This window comes from Cydia splendana, chromosome 14, assembly GCF_910591565.1.
Source record: "Cydia splendana chromosome 14, ilCydSple1.2, whole genome shotgun sequence".
Taxonomy (NCBI): Eukaryota; Metazoa; Arthropoda; class Insecta; order Lepidoptera; family Tortricidae; genus Cydia; species Cydia splendana.
The window spans coordinates 2,402,505-2,421,635 of NC_085973.1; the positions used below are offsets into that span (position 1 = coordinate 2,402,505).

Sequence of the window (19,131 nt, forward strand, 5' to 3'; positions counted from 1 at the left end):
TACGTGGCGCGCTGTACGCGGTCCAAAGCCGGGCGCCTTCGGCACCCTCATACTAAAAGAGTCCGGCGTAGCCCAACGTACGAGGCCTGATGTACGCGTTCCAAAGCCGGGCGCCTTCGGCGCCCTCATACTAAACGAGTCGGGCATAGCCCGACGTACGAGGCTCGCTGTAGGCGTTCCAAAGCCGGGCGCCTTCGGCGCCCTCATACTAAAAGAGTCGGGCGGAGCCCGACGTACGAAGCACGATGTACGCGTTCCAAAGCCGGGCGCCTTCGGCGCCCTCATACTAAAAGAGTCGGGCATAGCCCGACGTACGAAGCACGATGTACGCGTTCCAAAGCCGGGCGCCTTCGGCGCCCTCATACTAAAACGGTCGGGCGTAGCCCGACGTACGAGGCACGATGTACGCGTTCCAAAGCCGGGCGCCTTCGGCGCCCTCATACTAAAAGAGTCGGCCGTAGCCCGACGTACGAAGCACGATGTACGCGTTCCAAAGCCGGGCGCCTTCGGCGCCCTTATACTAAAAGAGTCGGCCGTAGACCGACGTACGAAGCACGATGTACGCGTTCCAAAGCCGGGCGCCTTCGGCGCCCTCATACTAAAAGAGTCGGGCGTAGCCCGACGTACGAGGCACGATGTACGCGTTCCAAAGCCGGGCGCCTTCGGCGCCCTCATACTAAAAGAGTCGGCCGTAGCCCGACGTACGAAGCACGATGTACGCGTTCCAAAGCCGGGCGCCTTCGGCGGCCTTATACTAAAAGAGTCGGGCGTAGCCCGACGTACGAGGCACGATGTACGCGTTCCAAAGCCGGGCGCCTTCGGCGCCCTCATACTAAAAGAGTCGGGCGTAGCCCGACGTACGAAGCACCATGTACGCGTTCCAAAGCCGGGCGCCTTCGGCGCCTTCGTACTAAAAGAGTCGGGCGTAGCCCGACGTACGAAGCACGATGTACGCGTTCCAAAGCCGGGCGCCTTCGGCGCCCTCATACTAAAAGAGTCGGGCGTAGCCCGACGTAAGAAGCACGATGTACGCGTTCCAAAGCCGGGCGCCTTCGGCGCTTTCATACTAAAACAGTCGGGCGTAGCCCAACGTACGAGGCCTGATGTACGCGTTCCAAAGCCGGGCGCCTTCGGCGCCCTCATACTAAAAGAGTCAGGCGTAGCCCAACGTACGAGGCCTGATGTACGCGTTCCAAAGCCGGGCGCCTTCGGCGCCCTCATACTAAAAGAGTCGGGTGTAGCCCGACGTACGTAGCACGATGTACGCGTTCTAAAGCCGGGCGCCTTCGGCGCCCTCATACTAAAAGAGTCGGGCGTAACCCGACGTACTAGGCTCGCTGTACGCGTTCCAAAGCCGGGCGCCGAAGGCGCCCTCATACTAAAAGAGTCGGGCGTAGCCCGACGTACGAGGCACGATGTACGCCTTCCAAAGCCGGGCGCCGTAGGCGCCCTCATACTAAAAGAGTCGGGCGTAGCCCGACGTACGAGGCTCGCTGTACGCGTTCCAAAGGTTGTCGGGCGTAGCCCGATATACGCGGCGCTCTGCGTGCATTTCTGTACTGAGGACGCCCTCACAAAAGTAATATAAAGTGACTTCAAATATTATTGTAAGTAACGAAATCCTGACCCTAAAATTAATTAAATAAAAAATAAGTTCAAAAACTAAAACCCGACTACTGCAAATCGCGCTCTAAAAAGTATGAAACAAGATAGAATTCTTATCTGAAATTATCATATAGGAAAATTATAAGAGTTATCATTTTTTTATATATTTACAGAGATTCAGAGGATGGCCGTGGTCGTATGCCACTTTACCTTAAAGTTTATAATCGTGGCATACGTCCACGGCGATCCTTTGAATATCTCTGTAAATATATAAAAAAACGATAACTCTTATAATTTTCCTATATGATAATATGATAATTTCAGATAAGAATTCTATCTTGTGTCATACTTTTTAGAGCGCGATTTGCAGTAGTCGGGTTTTAGTTTTTGAACTTATTTTTTTTTTTTTATAAAAAAAATTTAAAACTTCGTATTTTTTATTCATCAAGCGCGGGCTAAGCATATTGTAAGCAGGTTCGATAGATAAGGTTTTAATTGTCAAATTAGATTCTCTAAATTCTTCTAAACAACGGCGCCATACTCACCCCACACACTCACTCAGTTTACTCAGTTTTAAGCTCTGCTCGCGAGGTCTACAGCTCACAGAGCCACTAGTAATAAATGTTGTCAGCCATGTAGGTTAACATAATGTGCTTATCAAAGTGTGGGTGCTAGGTCCCAATTTTTAATTTTATTATGTGGTGATAGATAACAGACAGACAAAAACATGGTTACCTCTTCTCAGAATGTACTTGCTATCATACGATTTGCATGATATTTGCTAAATGCATTATTTTTGTTATAGAAATTAGAGGACGTCTTTTGAAGTCTCTTCCGGTACGAAAGGTCATTAAGTGGTCAATAACCATGGCTGGTGTTGATGTTAAGGTACCCAAGAACCCCATTCTGAGCGGCGGTGCCATGGATGTGATGTGACTACCCCCTTGCAGGTGGTGCTGAAGTCATGGCCATATCATTTATTGCAGATGATTGCTGCAGCGTCGGTTAGAATCAGGTTGAATGTTGCGGGGAGCTTGATGAGAAGCCCTTATCCAGGGAGCCAAGGGCATGCCAAGCCCTTTGACAAGAGGCAAGCTGTCTAGCTAGGAGTGGCGTAACAGTAGGTATGTAATGTAAGAACTGATCACGTGAATTTTCATTCGCATTTGTCATCTCCATATTAGGTACCAACATTTTTAGTGCTGCGTGTTGCTATTGTTTTAGGCTATTTTATGGTTTACTAATATGTTGCATAAATTTTATTGGCATATTTTACTTTCGCATAGCAACCCTTGGCAGAATCATCATTTCGCAGAATTACTTTTTGCATAAGTTTCATGGCATACTGTTGTTTCGCACAATTTTGTAAAGCTGAATAATGCAATGGCATAATGTCAATTTGAAGAATAATCCCATAATCGAACAACTGTTTTGCCAAAAATTGCGTCGCATAATATTTACTTGGCATACTGTCTTTTCGCACAATTTACTTAGGCAGAATAATTCATTGGCATAGTGTTGATGAGAATAATATTGTCCGTACCCTACTCCACCAATGAACACCTACTCCAACAGTTCCTATTGAGTAGGAGTCGCAGTTCTAACCTAACCTAACCTACACTTCTGGCAGCAATTCCTTTTGTGTAGGGGTCGCAGTTCTAACCTAACCTAACCTACAGTTCTGGAAGCAGTTTCTTTTGAGTAGGGGTCGCAGTTTTAACCTAACCTAACCTATAGTTCTGGAAGCAATTCCTTTTGTGTAGGAGTCGCAGTTCTAACCTAACCTAACCTACACTTCTGGAAGCAGTTCCTTTTGTGTAGGGGTCGCAGTTCTAACCTAACCTAACGTAAAGTTCTGGCAACATTTTTTTTTGTGTAGGGGTCGCAGTTCTAACCTAACCTAACCTATAGTTCTGGCAGCAATTCCTTTTATGTAGGGGTCGCAGTTCAAACCTAACCTGTAGTTCTCGCGGCAATTACTTTTACGTAGGGGTCGCATTTCTAACCTAACCTAACCTACAGTTCTGGAAGCAGTTCCTTTTGTGTAGGGGTCACACTTCTAACCTAACCTAACCGATAGTTCTGGCAGCAATTCCTTTTATGTAAGGGTCGCAGTTCTAACCTAACCTAACCTGTAGTTCTGGCAGCAATTTCTTTTGTGTAGGTTCAGTCAGCGACATGAGTAGTATGTGGTAACAACTTCGGCAGAACTTTTATTCTGCTGCATAACATTCTGCGAAATTCAAGTCTGCAATATGAGCAATATGCCATAAGAAATTCGGTGGAATGTAATTTATGCTACATACAATTCTGCGTATGTAAAATCGACGATATTAGTATTCTGCTATTCAAAATTCTGCCAAATGAATGTTATGCGACATGACAGTTATGCTAATTATACAATTATGCAAAAGTATCATTCGGTTAAAAATGTTTCTGCGAAACCTGCTATGCGAAGTGTATTTCGGACAATCGATATTATGCAAGATAAAGGGGAGCCATTCAATGGGTATTTATTAAATGTATTCCAAATGAATGATAGTCATTGCAGGAAATAAGGTTCTAGGCGTATTTACCGTTGAGCTAGATATCATTTTTAGTGCTCCGTACAAAACTTTGTTCACGGATCACTTTTTTTTGGAACGGCAAGTTGGAATAATGATATTTGGCACAAAAAGTAGCGATAAAAGTTGGGATAAGTTAGAAAGCGGAATACCGAAGGTTTATAACATGACAATAGTTATTTGTTTTACAAGGGGGCAAAGTGGTTGTTTAACCGCTCGTGCTAATATTGATACCCGAGCAAGCGAAAGAACCCAAAGTTGAACCATGAGCGTAGCGGGTGGTTCGAAAATGGAATCTTGAGCGTTGCGAGGGTTTCAAAGCACGAGGGTTAAACAAAATTTGCCTCCGAGTGAAACACAACATTTTTCACCACACCAACCCGAAGCAAATATTTAATGTAAAATATCAAACAAAATCAAACCAAATCAAATCCAAATAAATGTTTTTAAATATTTATCATCCAAAATCATCATTTAAAAGTCAATTCTACCAGCAAACATAAGAAAACAACTCAAAATTTGCATTTGATTACTTTGCCTCACATGTGAATAAAATGCAACTTTGCTATCAGTTTTTGAAGTGCAATGTAAGCCTTTCCGAGCTGGTGTGGTGAAAATATATATAAAACCGGAAGCACTTCCGCTACTTTAGAAACACGCAGCTTACGATACTGAAATGCTTACCATGGATGGCATCTTGCTCAGTAGAAAGTTCTTCTGATTTAGTAGATAAGTATGTGTTATTATTAAAATTATCCATAAGTCGTAGTTACGTGTATGAATCTCACCTATTTTGCAAAAAGAAGTACCTAGTACTTTACTATTTATATTTTATTTCCTACCTACGTCAATTGTTATTGGGCATTTCTATTTAAAGTACCCCCAACTTGCATTTTAGATTCTGGAATTTTTATGTTATTTCCACTGAGAATCACGAGCTCTGTCGATTCTTATACAAGAAAAAAAATGTCACCATAATTTCATACAATTCTTTTTTGAGCGTTTTGTTACGGTCATAGAAGGTTACATTAAAAAAAAAAAGTTCAAAAACTAAAACCCGACTACTGCAAATCGCGCTCTAAAAAGTATGAAACAAGATAGAATTTACAGAGATTCAGAGGATGGCCGTGGTCGTATGCCACTTTACCTTAAAGTTTATAATCGTGGCATACGTCCACGGCGATCCTTTGAATATCTCTGTAAATATATAAAAAAACGATAACTCTTATAATTTTCCTATATGATAATTTCAGATAAGAATTCTATCTTGTTTCATACTTTTTAGAGCGCGATTTGCAGTAGTCGGGTTTTAGTTTATGAACTTATTTTTTATTTAATTAATTTTGGGGTCAGGATTTCGATACTTACAATAATATTTGAAGTCACTTTATATTACTTTTGCGAAGGCGTCCTCTGTACAGAAATGCACGCCGAGCGCCGCGTATATCGGGCTACGCCCGACAACCTTTGGAACGCGTACAGCGAGCCTCGTACGTCGGGCTACGCCCGACTCTTTTAGTATGAGGGCGCCTTCGGCGCCCGGCTTTGGAAGGCGTACATCGTGCCTCGTACGTCGGGCTACGCCCGACTCTTTTAGTATGAGGGCGCCTTCGGCGCCCGGCTTTGGAACGCGTACAGCGAGCCTAGTACGTCGGGCTACGCCCGACTCTTTTAGTATGAGGGCGCCTTCGGCGCCCGGCTTTGGAACGCGTACATCGTGCTTCGTACGTCGGGCTACGCCCGACTCTTTCAGTATGAGGGCGCCGAAGGCGCCCGCCTTTGGAACGCGTACATCTTGCTTCGTACGTCGGGCTCCGCCCGACTCTTTTAGTATAAGGGCGCCGAAGGCGCCCGGCTTTGGAACGCGTACATCAGGCCTAGTACGTTGGGCTACGCCTGACTCTTTTAGTATGAGGGCGCCGAAGGCGCCCGGCTTTGGAACGCGTACATCAGGCCTCGTACGTTGGGCTACGCCCGACTCTTTTAGTATGAGGGCGCCGAAGGCGCCCGGCTTTGGAACGCGTACATCGTGCTTCTTACGTCGGGCTACGCCCGACTCTTTTAGTACTTGGGCGCCGAAGGCGCCCGGCTTTGGAACGCGTACATCGTGCTTCGTACGTCGGGCTACGGCCGACTCTTTTAGTATGAGGGCGCCGAAGGCGCCCGGCTTTGGAACGCGTGCTTCGTGCTTCGTACGTCGGGCTACGCCCGACTCTTTTAGTATAAGGGCGCCGAAGGCGCCCGGCTTTGGAACGCGTACATCGTGCCTCGTACGTCGGGCTACGCCCGACCCTTTTAGTATGAGGGCGCCGAAGGCGCCCGGCTTTGGAACGCGTACATCGTGCTTCGTACGTCGGGCTACGCCCGACTCTTTTAGTATGAGGGCGCCGAAGGCGCCCGGCTTTGGAACGCGTACATCTTGCTTCGTACGTCGGGCTCCGCCCGACTCTTTTAGTATGAGGGCGCCGAAGGCGCCCGGCTTTGGAACGCCTACAGCGAGCCTCGTACGTTGGGCTACGCCCGACTCTTTTAGTGTGAGGGTGCCGAAGGCGCCCGGCTTTGGACCGCGTACAGCGCGCCACGTACATCGGGCTACGCCTGACCCTTTTATTGTCGCATTTTGGACCGAGTCCGGTGCGTCACAAAGGTACGTTTCAGTATGCTTCGCCTGACCACTGCGAATTTTAACGAGGTGAATATACTAAGATTACTAAGCAACTTTTACCATGGGACCAAACCCGATCTCGTAAAATAATTTGCTGATCTGGACTTCTATACCTATTCACGTTATGAAATATTGCAGGTCATTAGAAAACACCATGTATATAGCGGCCAAACAAATTTCTTTTGAAAAATCCTTCTTGTATCGCCGTAGTCGCGTAACACGCGGATTGATAGAATCCAGAGCGATTGTAGATTCGTAGTTCGAATTACCTACCAGATAAGTTAATGTTTTATCGGGTGCATGCAAGCAAAGCCGGGTGCAAAAACTAACAATATGTATATATTTGAAATGTGCTAATTGAGCTCTTTCAAATTATATACAACACGTAATCATTACTTATTTTTATTTTTTTTGGTTCGTGACTTTATGACCTCTAGAGGGCGCCGTGTTTATTTTTTTGTGACATCATATAGCCTATAACCAGCGGACGATTAAGAGATTCGAATGACACGTCGTTTGTCAAATTTCAATGAGTACTTACTTTAGAAGTTATGAGGGAACAGATGAACATACATACATACATACCCACAAACATACCGGTCAAAATCATAACCCTCCTTTTGCGTTGCCGTAGTCGGGTAAAAACCGTAACCAAACGGATCAAAAATTAAGGGGACATATTTTTTCTCAGTAAAAATGGAAAAAGCTCGTGATTCTGAGTAGAAATAATATAAAAATTCCCAATTCTAACACAAAAATGTTGGTACAACTTTAAATAGAAATGCCCTATTTAATAAAATTATAACAGACATATTATGAATTTAATTAATAAATTAAATTTGTGGTTACAATTCCCTTTGAATCATTTGTCGGATAAATTTAAACCAAAAACACCATATGTCTATTTACGTAAATGATGACTCTTCTCCAGCTATATAAATGGCCTCACCATTTGTTTGATACTATTCATTCTACCCATCACAAGCTCGTGTTCAAGAACACCTTCCAAGTATCCTGTCGAAACCAGCAACATGAAATACTTCTACACTTTGGTCATGATTGCGTGTGTTGCCGAAGCTCATAATTTGGACATTTTCACCAAAAAATGCTGCCCTGCCTATTTTAATCCCAACGGAATAGAGCCACCAGTATGTGCTGATGGATCTTATGTGGAGAATACCCTATGCTGTGGAAAAGGCCCGTGTAACGTAGGCTGCTGCAACTGTGAGAACGGGTGCATAGAGGGACCTTACTCGAAAGGAAGGGTGTATTCTCCGCTCACGGCCATCGCTCAAAATATTCCTGTGAGCGGTGTCAAGAATTATGTTGAATTGGGAATTCCAGAAGTTCGCGAACACTTGTTATTGAAGAAAAAAAAAACCGGGCAAGTGCGAGTCGGACTCGCGCACGAAGGGTTCCGTACCACGGCAAAAAAAAACGGTCACCCATCCAAGTACTGACCCCGCCCGACGTAAAACGGTCACCCATCCAAGTACTGACCCCGCCCGACGTTGCTTAACTTCGGTCAAAAATCACGTTTGTTGTATGGGAGCCCCACTTAAATCTTTATTTTATTCTGTTTTTAGTATTTGTTGTTGTAGCGGCAACAGAAATACATCATCTGTGAAAATTTCAACTGTCTAGCTATCACGGTTCGTGAGATACAGCCTGGTGACAGACGGACGGACGGACGGACGGACGGACAGCGGAGTCTTAGTAATAGGGTCTAACTAAGGAAGTGGGCAAACAAATTGTAGATTGGTTTAATAATTTGGGTTAAATTGTTTGTTTAATACGAGCAGAAGCTTACTACGTTGAAATATTGAAAGAAATTCACCCAAGCATTTATAAGTTTAATGTCTTTACAGTGTATGTGTGTTCAATATCATAATAATATAATATTTGAGTTGTTATTAACTTATGCAATAATTACTAGTAAGTACATATACTAATGATGATTTAGTTACTTAAATGCTAATATTTTTCTTAGTTTCATAATTGATTTTGTATCCTAATCTGCATTTATTTTATATTCTTGAGCTTTTAAACTTTTGTGCCTTGTGCTTTGATTATAAATTGGTTATATTAATAATGCGTTCTTTAATTACATTTAAAAACCTGGTAAAAATATGCATTGACAAGCAGCCTGATTGCAAGACCAGTTAACTTATTATTATTATTTTAACACGTTTTAGTGAGGTACGCTCAACAGGTATGTCGCCTGTATTTAATTAATTGTAACATTCTTAATCAACTTATTTTTCGTCCATGCAACAGTTTTCCCCAAATTGATTCTTATCCGTGCAACATTTCTGCACAACTTGTTTCTCCTCCGCACCGTTCTGCAGGGCTTGCTTATCCGTGCAACAGTTCTGCACTACTTGTTTCTTCTCCGTGCACTGTTCTGACGCATTGTGAAGCGTGCACTGCGGCTCGCCGGCTAAATTATTTGAGAACTGAATTTCTAACGCCTGGTTCTGTAATTTTATCATCTCGCTGCGTATCAGTAATATCATGTATACTTGTACAACTGAAAATAAGGAAAATTATGTCAATATGTTTTGTATTTCATTGTAAAAAAAAATACCACTTTCCCCTTCATTTATAAACTTAGCAATCTCTTACATACTTCTGTTAAATTTTGTCACTTTCTAAATAACAAACAGAAATAGCAAAATGACGAATAGGGACAAACGATTATGAAAGGTTTAGTTAGATTTGACAAACGTTTATATAATGAATAACGTCATATATCTATACTTACATATCCCCTCAGCGGACTTTCTCTGATCAGATTGGGGAAATCCTGAAGAAAGGCCAGGTCAAGAGCACCCTAAACCGGCGAGCGGGTATGAGGAATGTTATGAAAGTGATGGAAGCGAAAGAGGTACATATGTCAGGATCGTAGCAAGTGGAAATCCGTGGTCTCTGCCTACCCCTCCGGGAAATAGGCGTGATTATATGTATGTATGTATGTATACTTACAAATGACACCAAACGCAAGAGCCGCACTGACCATAAGATCAACTATGAAGAACATGTGGAATCCCATATACTGCGTCATATAATAGATGTAGTATATGTTTGTGTAGATTTTGAAACAATGAGCCAGAATCACTAGACCCAGAGACACCATGTTGTAGATATATGATACTCGTAGCAACTTGACGCTTTTCTGAAAGAAAGAGTTTGATACTTGTTATTGAATCTTAATTAGGTAATAGCAAATAGTAATACGTATTACTGTAATTTTCCGCCGCCAGGGTGCAGTACTAGCAGTACTAGCATCCATCGTAAACCATAGAGTATTTGTTTTACATTGAGCCGAGCCTTTCTCCCCGATTCGAACTTTAAGATACGTCAACTAATAGATCTAGAAACGCTATGGATTAGATGTGTCAGTGTCAAAAGTGAAGTTTTTGTTTGAAGAAACGTCATATTTGACACTGACCACTGACATATCTAATCCATATCGTTTCTAGATCTATTAATTGACGTATCTTAAAGTTCGAATTGGGCCGATTATTTGTACTCGTTACATTTATTTAGGAGCTTAGATACACTTGTTAATGCTCTTTCTTTATTATATTCAACATAATTCGGAAAATACTTTGGACCATCATAGTTGTAAGTTGTGGACTAAAGTTGCCTGATTTTACGGTATCATTAAAGTAATTAGTTCTTCAACTAATTAAACTAATACTAATTGAAGAACTAATTGCTGAATCAAACATCATTGGTGTGACAAAGGCGCAAAGGCTTCGGTGGCTCGGCCATCTTGAGCGAATGGGAGGTGATCGGGCGGTCAAAAGAGCGTTTGAGGGAAAACCGATAGGACGCCGCCCGATCGGCCGACCTAGGTATCGATGGGCGGATGTCGTGGACGCTGATCTGTGCGAGCTCCGGGTTGAAAACTGGCGAGAAACGGCATAGGACCGGGATCAGTGGCGAGCAGGCCAAGACACACTTTGGGTCGCTGCGCCAGAGGAGTAGTAGAGTAGTAGTATTAAAGTAATAGGGTCTAATCTTACAAAAATATAGACAAAAGATCTCACCCGATGGCCGGCGACGACGAAGACAATATTAAAACAAGTGTCTGTGATCACGATCGCAAAAATGACAATAATGATTGCGAAGTCTCTAAAACTAAAAAAACTGTGGCGCCGAATCAGAGAGCATATCAGTATTATATATGCGAACGTTAACACGTTGAGGACCTGAAAAAAGGAAATAAACTGTTATAAATATGTATGTACTTAGAGTATACTGAAAATTCCTGGACTGGCCACGTAGAAAAAATAAGTCGTCTCATATATATCAGAATCCAGAAACTTTTAGTATGGCCCACGTATAAACAGTAATACTTACTCTTAACTGTCCATCTCTCTTGTACCTCTTAACACAGGTATTTGTTACTTAAAAAGAGGCGCCAATACTTACAACTGTATAAGTAATTCTTAAACTGAACAAATATTTTTTTCATTTTCATTTTCATTTCATTTCCATCGGTGGATCTTATGCCTTTTTAACCGACTTCCAAATCTCAAAAGGAGGGGTTATCAATTCGGTTGTATGTTTTCTTTTTATGATTGTTACTCCATATCTTAATTCAAGTTAATTCTTTTTTGATATATATATACTGTTTGGTCCCGTTTTTGCCAAAACCCAGTTCTGAAGATGGGATCCATGAGGAATCGAGAGAACCCCACGTCTCTGTCGCACTTGTAAATTCTTACGTAAGTGTGACATGGAGGCAACATGTCCCTCAGATGTATGGAGTGAGCACTCTATGCTTAATTATTTCTCTATGCTAAGTACTTATACTTACCAGCTTGCAATATCCCCACCCAATCAGTCCTCTTCTTAAAGGAACACAGAAACAACATCTTTTAAACTGTGGTGCCTCGCTTCGCATTTTACACACTTTTATTTAACTCTAAAATTCGTTTTTTAATATAAAATAAGTCTCATCTAACCGGGGCTTCGTGATATTATGATCTCAAATGGATGTTTTATCTGGTTTTGTATTGCAAATGTCACTTAATTATCGGAGACCACTGTGTAGGCGGTGTCATTATTGATAACATTCTATACTTATGCATGAGCATATTTATTTATTTGTAATCGCTTACTTGGAACTAACCGTAATGATTATGATGACAGAGGAAATTCCGCTTTACTATCCTTTTAATTCAGCTTTATTATACAAAATACAAAGAAAAGTTCAGATAAAGAGTCTAAAGGTTTTTTTTGTTAAACAAATTGAAAGATTTAAAGAGGACATACTAGTATACGAGATCTAATTAAAATAAGCAAGCTACAAAGAAATAAATACAGGTTTATAAATTAATTATTATCACCCAATTTATATGTACATGTGTATTTGTGGTAAGTGACAAAGTGATCAGGAAAGTATGTGAAGTTTCAGCTCAATCTAATAATGGGAAATAGGTCTAAGACTTGCAAGATTTGACTGGAACATAATTTGTAGGTACCTAAAGACATAGAAACATTCCAAGTTAAATACGTATAAAAGCTTGTAACAATCATATTCATATAGGTACATATTTACTTAGATAGACTCTTTCTATGACTTCCTGTAGTTATAGCGACAAATAGGACCTTTAAAACTCATGGGTTTTTTATTCAACAAAGGCGTATATACCAACTATATTAGAATATGACTAGCCCAACGGGAGATTTTTTTAAATTGAATCCCCTTATATCGCCTGCACTATAAGTTCATTGTAGGTACTCGTATATGACCAATTGGGAATAGCCAAAATCATCCAGCCATTGAATCATTCCTTATCGCAGTTAGGCAAAACCCGGCATAACAATAACAACTCTTCTTCTCTGCCTGTCCCTCTTCCCGGTTTACCTGGGGTCGGGTATCCTTGTATATGCGCCAGAGTGCGTTCTGGCTTGTCTGCATACTCAGGTTCTCTTTCTGCATATCTGACTAACATGTGTTGGGTGGTCTTACCCTTCCTCGGGTTTGGTACAACATAACAAGAACAACTGACAAATAAAATTGTCTCCTTCTCGCGCTATCCCGGCATTTTGTCACGGCTCGTAGGAGACTTGACAACTAATCCAATGACGTAAGCACTAGTTTTTACGAAATCGACTGCCATCTGACCTTCCAACACAGAGGCTTTATTTGGGCGAGAACTAGGCTTTATTTGGATTAGTCCGGTTTTCTCACGATATAAAAATCGATCTAGCAGTTTGAAGAGTATCAGCTCTTTTGAAAATGACGTGAGGCATTTTTTTTAAATTTAATGCTTTTAATAATATAACTTAATTAATGCAATGAATTTGTTAACTATTAAGTTTTTACCAACGCAACGGGAATGCAATTATTTTTTAGCCACCGTGTATATACCTATCGTTAATATGCTTAGTTGCTTACACCAATTAACAGGCAAATCAATAATTTTCTCATTTCCACCCCACTTTTCATCCTCTTCAGGGATGACTTCCGGCATAAAAACTATCCTATAGTCCTTAAAAACGCCTAAAAAAAAAGGCAAAAATCATTCAGCATTCTTTGCTATTACTCTACAACAGGGTCGGCAAACCGTGGCATTAAAACCGGCCGAAAAAATCACATTTAGAGTTAGACAACTCAAAACAACATTTGCGGCTCTTTGAGATTCCTAAAACGGATAATTTCTACTGCGGTTGGCTCTTCTTCTCAAAAATAGCTGCAATGTTCTGCCGCCAGTGTGCAGCACTAGCTCGTCTAGTACCTAAACCATAGAGTAACTTATACATAAGTACTGTGCCTTAAACTGTTTTTTTGTCAAGTTTTCACAGACAATAAACAAGGGCCTGTTTGTGGAGACTGGTCTGTTTAAGCTTACACGAGCTATTATACTTAGTAACTTTATTTTTATTAATTAATTACAGTGAGACGCCTCATTCTGCTCTCGTATGTTTCTTTTATCTCAATGAATGTGTTAATTATACAGGATATTGACTCTTGGAGACCCTATACATCTCTAAGGATAATTTGATAAACCATATAATCTTATAGTTCTGACATCTAGAGACATTTGCACCTCAAAATATTATAGTTTTTTTTTATTGTGTTTTGTATCTGTATTTTTTATGTAATTCGACATTAAGATACCATATACATCTCTAAGTAATTGTAATACGTTAGTTTGAATTGTTAGTTGTATTTTATAAAATTGTTAAATGTCTTGTTATTATTTTTGCTTGTATGTAAATTCAATGTTGACGTGTAAAAGTGCCCTTGTGGCCTATTTGCTGAATAAATGTTGATATTTGATATTTGCCTACCGGGAAACGCGAAAATCGACATTTAGTTATCTGCCTCTTTATCGCTCGAATATGCAAGAGTGATAGAGAGGTTAGATAACGAAATTTCGATTTTCTTGTTTCGCGGTACAACCCCAGATTGTGACGGATAGTGGAAGTGGCGCCTCCTACGCAGAGTTTCGCGTAATATTCCATACTTGCCGACCCCTGCTAGAACAAGGAGTTCTTACACCTAATTATAAGAATTTTCAAATGGAATATTTTAGCCTTTTCTAAGCATACAAAGACGCGGGGAGAAGCTAAATAAATAATATTTATAATAATAATTTGTGTCTGTTGGTAAATTAGTCAATCGAATAAAAATAAATTTTATTATGCTTATTGTACTTTTTGTACACATTGAAGCGGACTTGCGCGATCTCCATGCCGATAACTGGCGGGAGATGGCACAGGATCGAGACAGTTGGCGTGTACGCGTGTCGGAGGCCAAGACTCATTTTGGGTCGCTGGCTGCGCCATTAAGGCGACGGTAGCGGTGGGTAAAATTTCAGATTCTGTCAATTTACCCCATTTCACACACAAGCGCACTTCACGCACACTACCTCACTTTACTGGGACAGGTCAGTGACCCATCATGTTTTTTTTAGGATTGGACTTTTAGTTTAGTATTGACCACTAGCCTCCTTTGAGGGTAAAAGCGTTCCATTGAAAGATGAAAGAGAAACAATGCATTTAATCTTGCTTTCCTTGTCTGTTCATGTCACACGTGACGTACTTACCTATTTAATTAATTTGATTGTTGACTGTTTTACTACCTAATATTGCATTGTCGAGATACGCGTTTTGTACAATTAAAGCGAATAAAACAAGATGTCATTAAGTCAGATGTAAAATGTTATTTACTACTCTATACGGTTTTTCATAAGGTGCAAAATCCATTCAATAGGAATTTAAATAAATAAAGTTTCAGCAGGGTTGCAATTCCATTTTGGCGGATAAAGCGAAACAGAATAGTTCTATCGAACCTGCTTACAAATTTTCACGAGAATCAGTTGAGAAATGTGATCTGCAAAGGAGAACATACAAAAGCATTTTTGCCCAAGCTGAAACGGAGACCTTTGCTAACGCTCGGCCAATGATGGTTTAGGTACACCTATAAAAAATGGTTGTCCCTGCTGTAATTTTAATATCTTTATATTTCAACGGTATAGTTTTGCCTTCAAAAATAATCGGTATCGCTAAACAATAGCGGTACCTTACTACTTATACGTTCACGAAATCGGTATCTGCATAACTTGATTGTTAGTAAACTAACCTGAAAAATAATCTCAAAACCACCGAAACATTTATGTACAGTCACTTGCAATAATATGTTACGTCATTAGCGCCAACTTTGCCTCCAGGGAAACTTTGCCCAAAACGACAATTTTAAACAAATTCGTTAATGTAGAAAAAATTATAATAGTTAAGGCCACCCTGCTATTTTTAGTAGAAAATAGGTTATATTTCTGACAAAACTATATACCAAACTTGTGCATAACTTGACTTGGGAATTTAGAGTTTGAGCGAGTTGTCTAATATAGGGTATATTTCGGCGGGCAAAAAATTGATAAATAATGAATGCAAGTAGAAAAAATTGAGAACCCTTTGACAAATATTTCCGGGTTTGAGTTATAACACATGAAGCATAGATTATGTCTATTGAGATTTAAACTAAAAAGGCCTAAATACACAAAAGTTTTAGCGGTGGGCAAAGTAATCCGGTAATTTGGCATCTATATCAACATTGCCCACCACCAAAAACGGATTAGGGTTGTCACTTTCATCTAATTTACCCAACTTCGCAAGTAAAAGAAGGTTATGTTTGTACACTAAAATAAATTTATAAATATATACTGTATTTAATTTGTCTTATTACCCTTTATTTAGATGTTTTATCCCGTTAACGAATGAAAAACACAACAAAAATCATATTTTTGGCCATTAAACTATTAAATAAATAAATAAATAAATATTATAGGACATTCTTACACAGATTGACCAAGTCCCACAGTAAGCTCAAGAAGGCTTGTGTTGTGGGTACTCAGACAACGATATATATAATATATAAATACTTAAATACATAGAAAACAACCATGACTCAGGAACAAATATCTGTGTCATCACACAAATAAATGTCCTTACTGGGATTCGAACCCAGGACCATCGGCTTCACAGGCAGGGTCACTACCCACTAGGCCAGACCGGTCGTCAAACACTACTACTACTACTACTATTGTAACAGATTTTCTCAAAAGTGACAATCCTAGCCTTTGTAAAATGCTTAGGCGAGCCTTATTTGGAAATGGGCAAAAACGGGTAAGCAACATTGCCCAGCAAATTTATTTTAAAGTTTTTACACTTATCGCTAAGTTATTAACAGGGAATGGTAGGATTGCCCAAAACCTTTAAGTGATCCTTAGACATCATCATCATACGAGCTGTATTTGAATACCAAATTGACGTGGGCAATGTTGGCGAAAACCCCGGATATCTTTGCCCGCCCTCTAAAACGCAAAAAAATGAGTAAAAACACGATAAAAAATATTTTTTTTTTTCAAATAAACTGATGCGTTTGATCACAATGGACGTGCTGAGCAAAAAAAGTCATATGATGTGATGTTTTTTGAGAAATTCGTTTTAAAAAATAAGCGGGCAAAGTTGGTGGTAATGACGGTAAGTACCTACTCTTCGAAGGCCGCAAAAATATGTGACATGGTCTTATGGTTCTACAAATAAGATCGTGTCAGATATTTTTGCGGCCTTCGTTGTGTAACATAAATTGCAGGCGACTGTACATTTGGAATAATTATTTTATTTCGTTTCAACGAAAGTTTCAAGTTTAGTACGAAAATACTTCAGATATTCAATATGCACAAAATGTAGACCTAATCGAAATAAAACATTGCTTTTTATAGGTAATTTATAAAACATTCGATACATAGGTATACATAACAATAACTAGAGCGCTATTGGCCTGTAAGCTTCATCTCGGTCTCCAAAGCCGCAAAAACTCGCTAGTACTTAGTGCTGGTCTAGCCGTTATTTTTTCTTGAAGATTTTCAGAGAACAGCACGTACACGCATTATACATATAGACGGAACGAACCGCATAATCATTATCATTTATTCGTCGCAATCCATGGTATTACAGATCTAGGTACAAGACTTTCAGGTATTACTTATACGAATTACATAACTCTTCCTGTTAATAGGCATTATTTTAAGATAAAAGTTCTATAATATAATACAAGATTACAATTGTCATCAAAATTCATTGACGTACAGAAGTCAAATACGTTTTTAAACTGACGCAAAATGATACCAGCATAATAAAAATTGATCCCAATCAGTAAAGATGAGTCTTTAAACTTTTTTCATTTTAAGCAAGTTTTGAAGGAACATAATACTTAAATTCGACTGTAATCGTATTGTTTTAAAATAGTTTACTGCGGTTTTCAACCATTATAACAGCAAATCAAATTTAAATGAGACGCGTGCTGATATTAATGTACCCTATTTTTTGAAATACAATTTATCTACTGGTATACTTTCTCGTGTGCGTATATGATTTAATGTCAATATAATTGTCAAAAGCAAGAAAATAAAGCTGTCATTTTCATTTGAAGAAGTACACGTGTGCTCCGGTGTAGCCCCAACGGGCATCTGACTTGAAGAAGAATTTTGAGTGATGTCGTCAATGTATGGAAATTGTTCGAAAGTTTACATTTGAGATTGAATTTCTGTGTTGTCTTTGTGAGTAAAAATATAAATCGATAATAAATTGGTAGCTGGATTATCTAGCTTTCAGAATCATACAATAATTCAATTACTGTCAAAGACAAAATTGTTTTGCTTCCGTCTCAAACGGAACTCCATATTTTGATTTTTTGATACTTTTAGTGTCGATTTGTAGAGAATAACAGCAAATTAAAAATACAATGGCATGAAAAGTCGGTACACGGTTTCTTCGTGAACAAATTTACGTGTAATTTAATGCAATTATTAAACATTTATTGAACAAATTATGGTTACAAAGTGAGGTCTAAATCGAAAACGTCATATACCGGCCCCTTAAGTTAGTTAGTTTATGCTTTTCGTACATGTGTGTTTAGAAAAATTCTTAAGTAAGTACATATAATTAATGTCACTAACGGGTCTAACGCGATTTTCATTATTTTACCTTTTTTTCCGGCGTTTCAGCCAGGTTGCACTAGCTGTGGTCACGAAAGACTGATGTCCCAGCAAAATGAAAATGGAGACCTTATAGAGTCAGACCAAGAAAAGTCTGCAGCGGATTTGATAGCCCATGCAGTGCAAGTGTTATTTTAAACGTCAAACTTCTCTGAAATTATGACGTATAAATAACACTTGCACTGCGTGGGCTATCAAATCCGCTGCAGACTTTTCTTGGACTCTATTCATATGTGTACAAACGCGAGAGTTTAAAGTGTTATATGTACTTAAGTAGGTACCTATACTCTAGTCGATGTTTTTGGTATGTAGGTACCAAACTTATTTTACACATAATAAATGTACCTAACAACGAAGATAAGGGGAATACCATGCCATGGGATTAACAGGAACGTGTGATAATTTTAATTATGTATGATTGCATCAATTGTGCGGAATGCGGGTAACTGCCGCGCTTCAGAATTATACCTCTGGCGTCGAATGATAGGTACTAGCTTGTAAAATGAACTGACACAGTTCATTTTACAAGATTTTATAAATTTAGTTTCACCTGTCCCGTTGTCTGTAATCAAATGTAGGTAATCAAAAACTGGCCCTTACGCTGTTATTCACGACGCTCCAATACTAATACGCTGATACGCGTCGTAAACGCCAACCGCCATAAGGTACTTACCAGGGATGTTGCGAACATCCACATCCGCATCCGCGAAACTTCCGCATTATTTTCAACATCCGCATCTGCATCCGCATCCGCATAAAATCGATGCGGAGCTTA

At 40.0% G+C, this 19,131-nt stretch overlaps 1 protein-coding gene across 1 annotated transcript; it reads right to left on the reverse strand.

Moving 5' to 3' along the window:
* Window positions 1-8,748: 8,748 nt before the first annotated feature.
* LOC134797052 (uncharacterized) lies at window positions 8,749-11,806 on the reverse strand. The gene is made up of 4 exons (XM_063769272.1): window positions 11,663-11,806; window positions 10,890-11,051; window positions 9,820-10,009; window positions 8,749-9,364 (listed from the first exon to the last, which is right to left on the reverse strand). Exons 1-4 carry the CDS (start codon window positions 11,747-11,749, stop codon window positions 9,090-9,092), a joined length of 714 nt encoding a protein of 237 aa, XP_063625342.1. The 5' UTR covers window positions 11,750-11,806; the 3' UTR covers window positions 8,749-9,089.
* Between the last annotated feature and the right edge of the window lie 7,325 nt (window positions 11,807-19,131).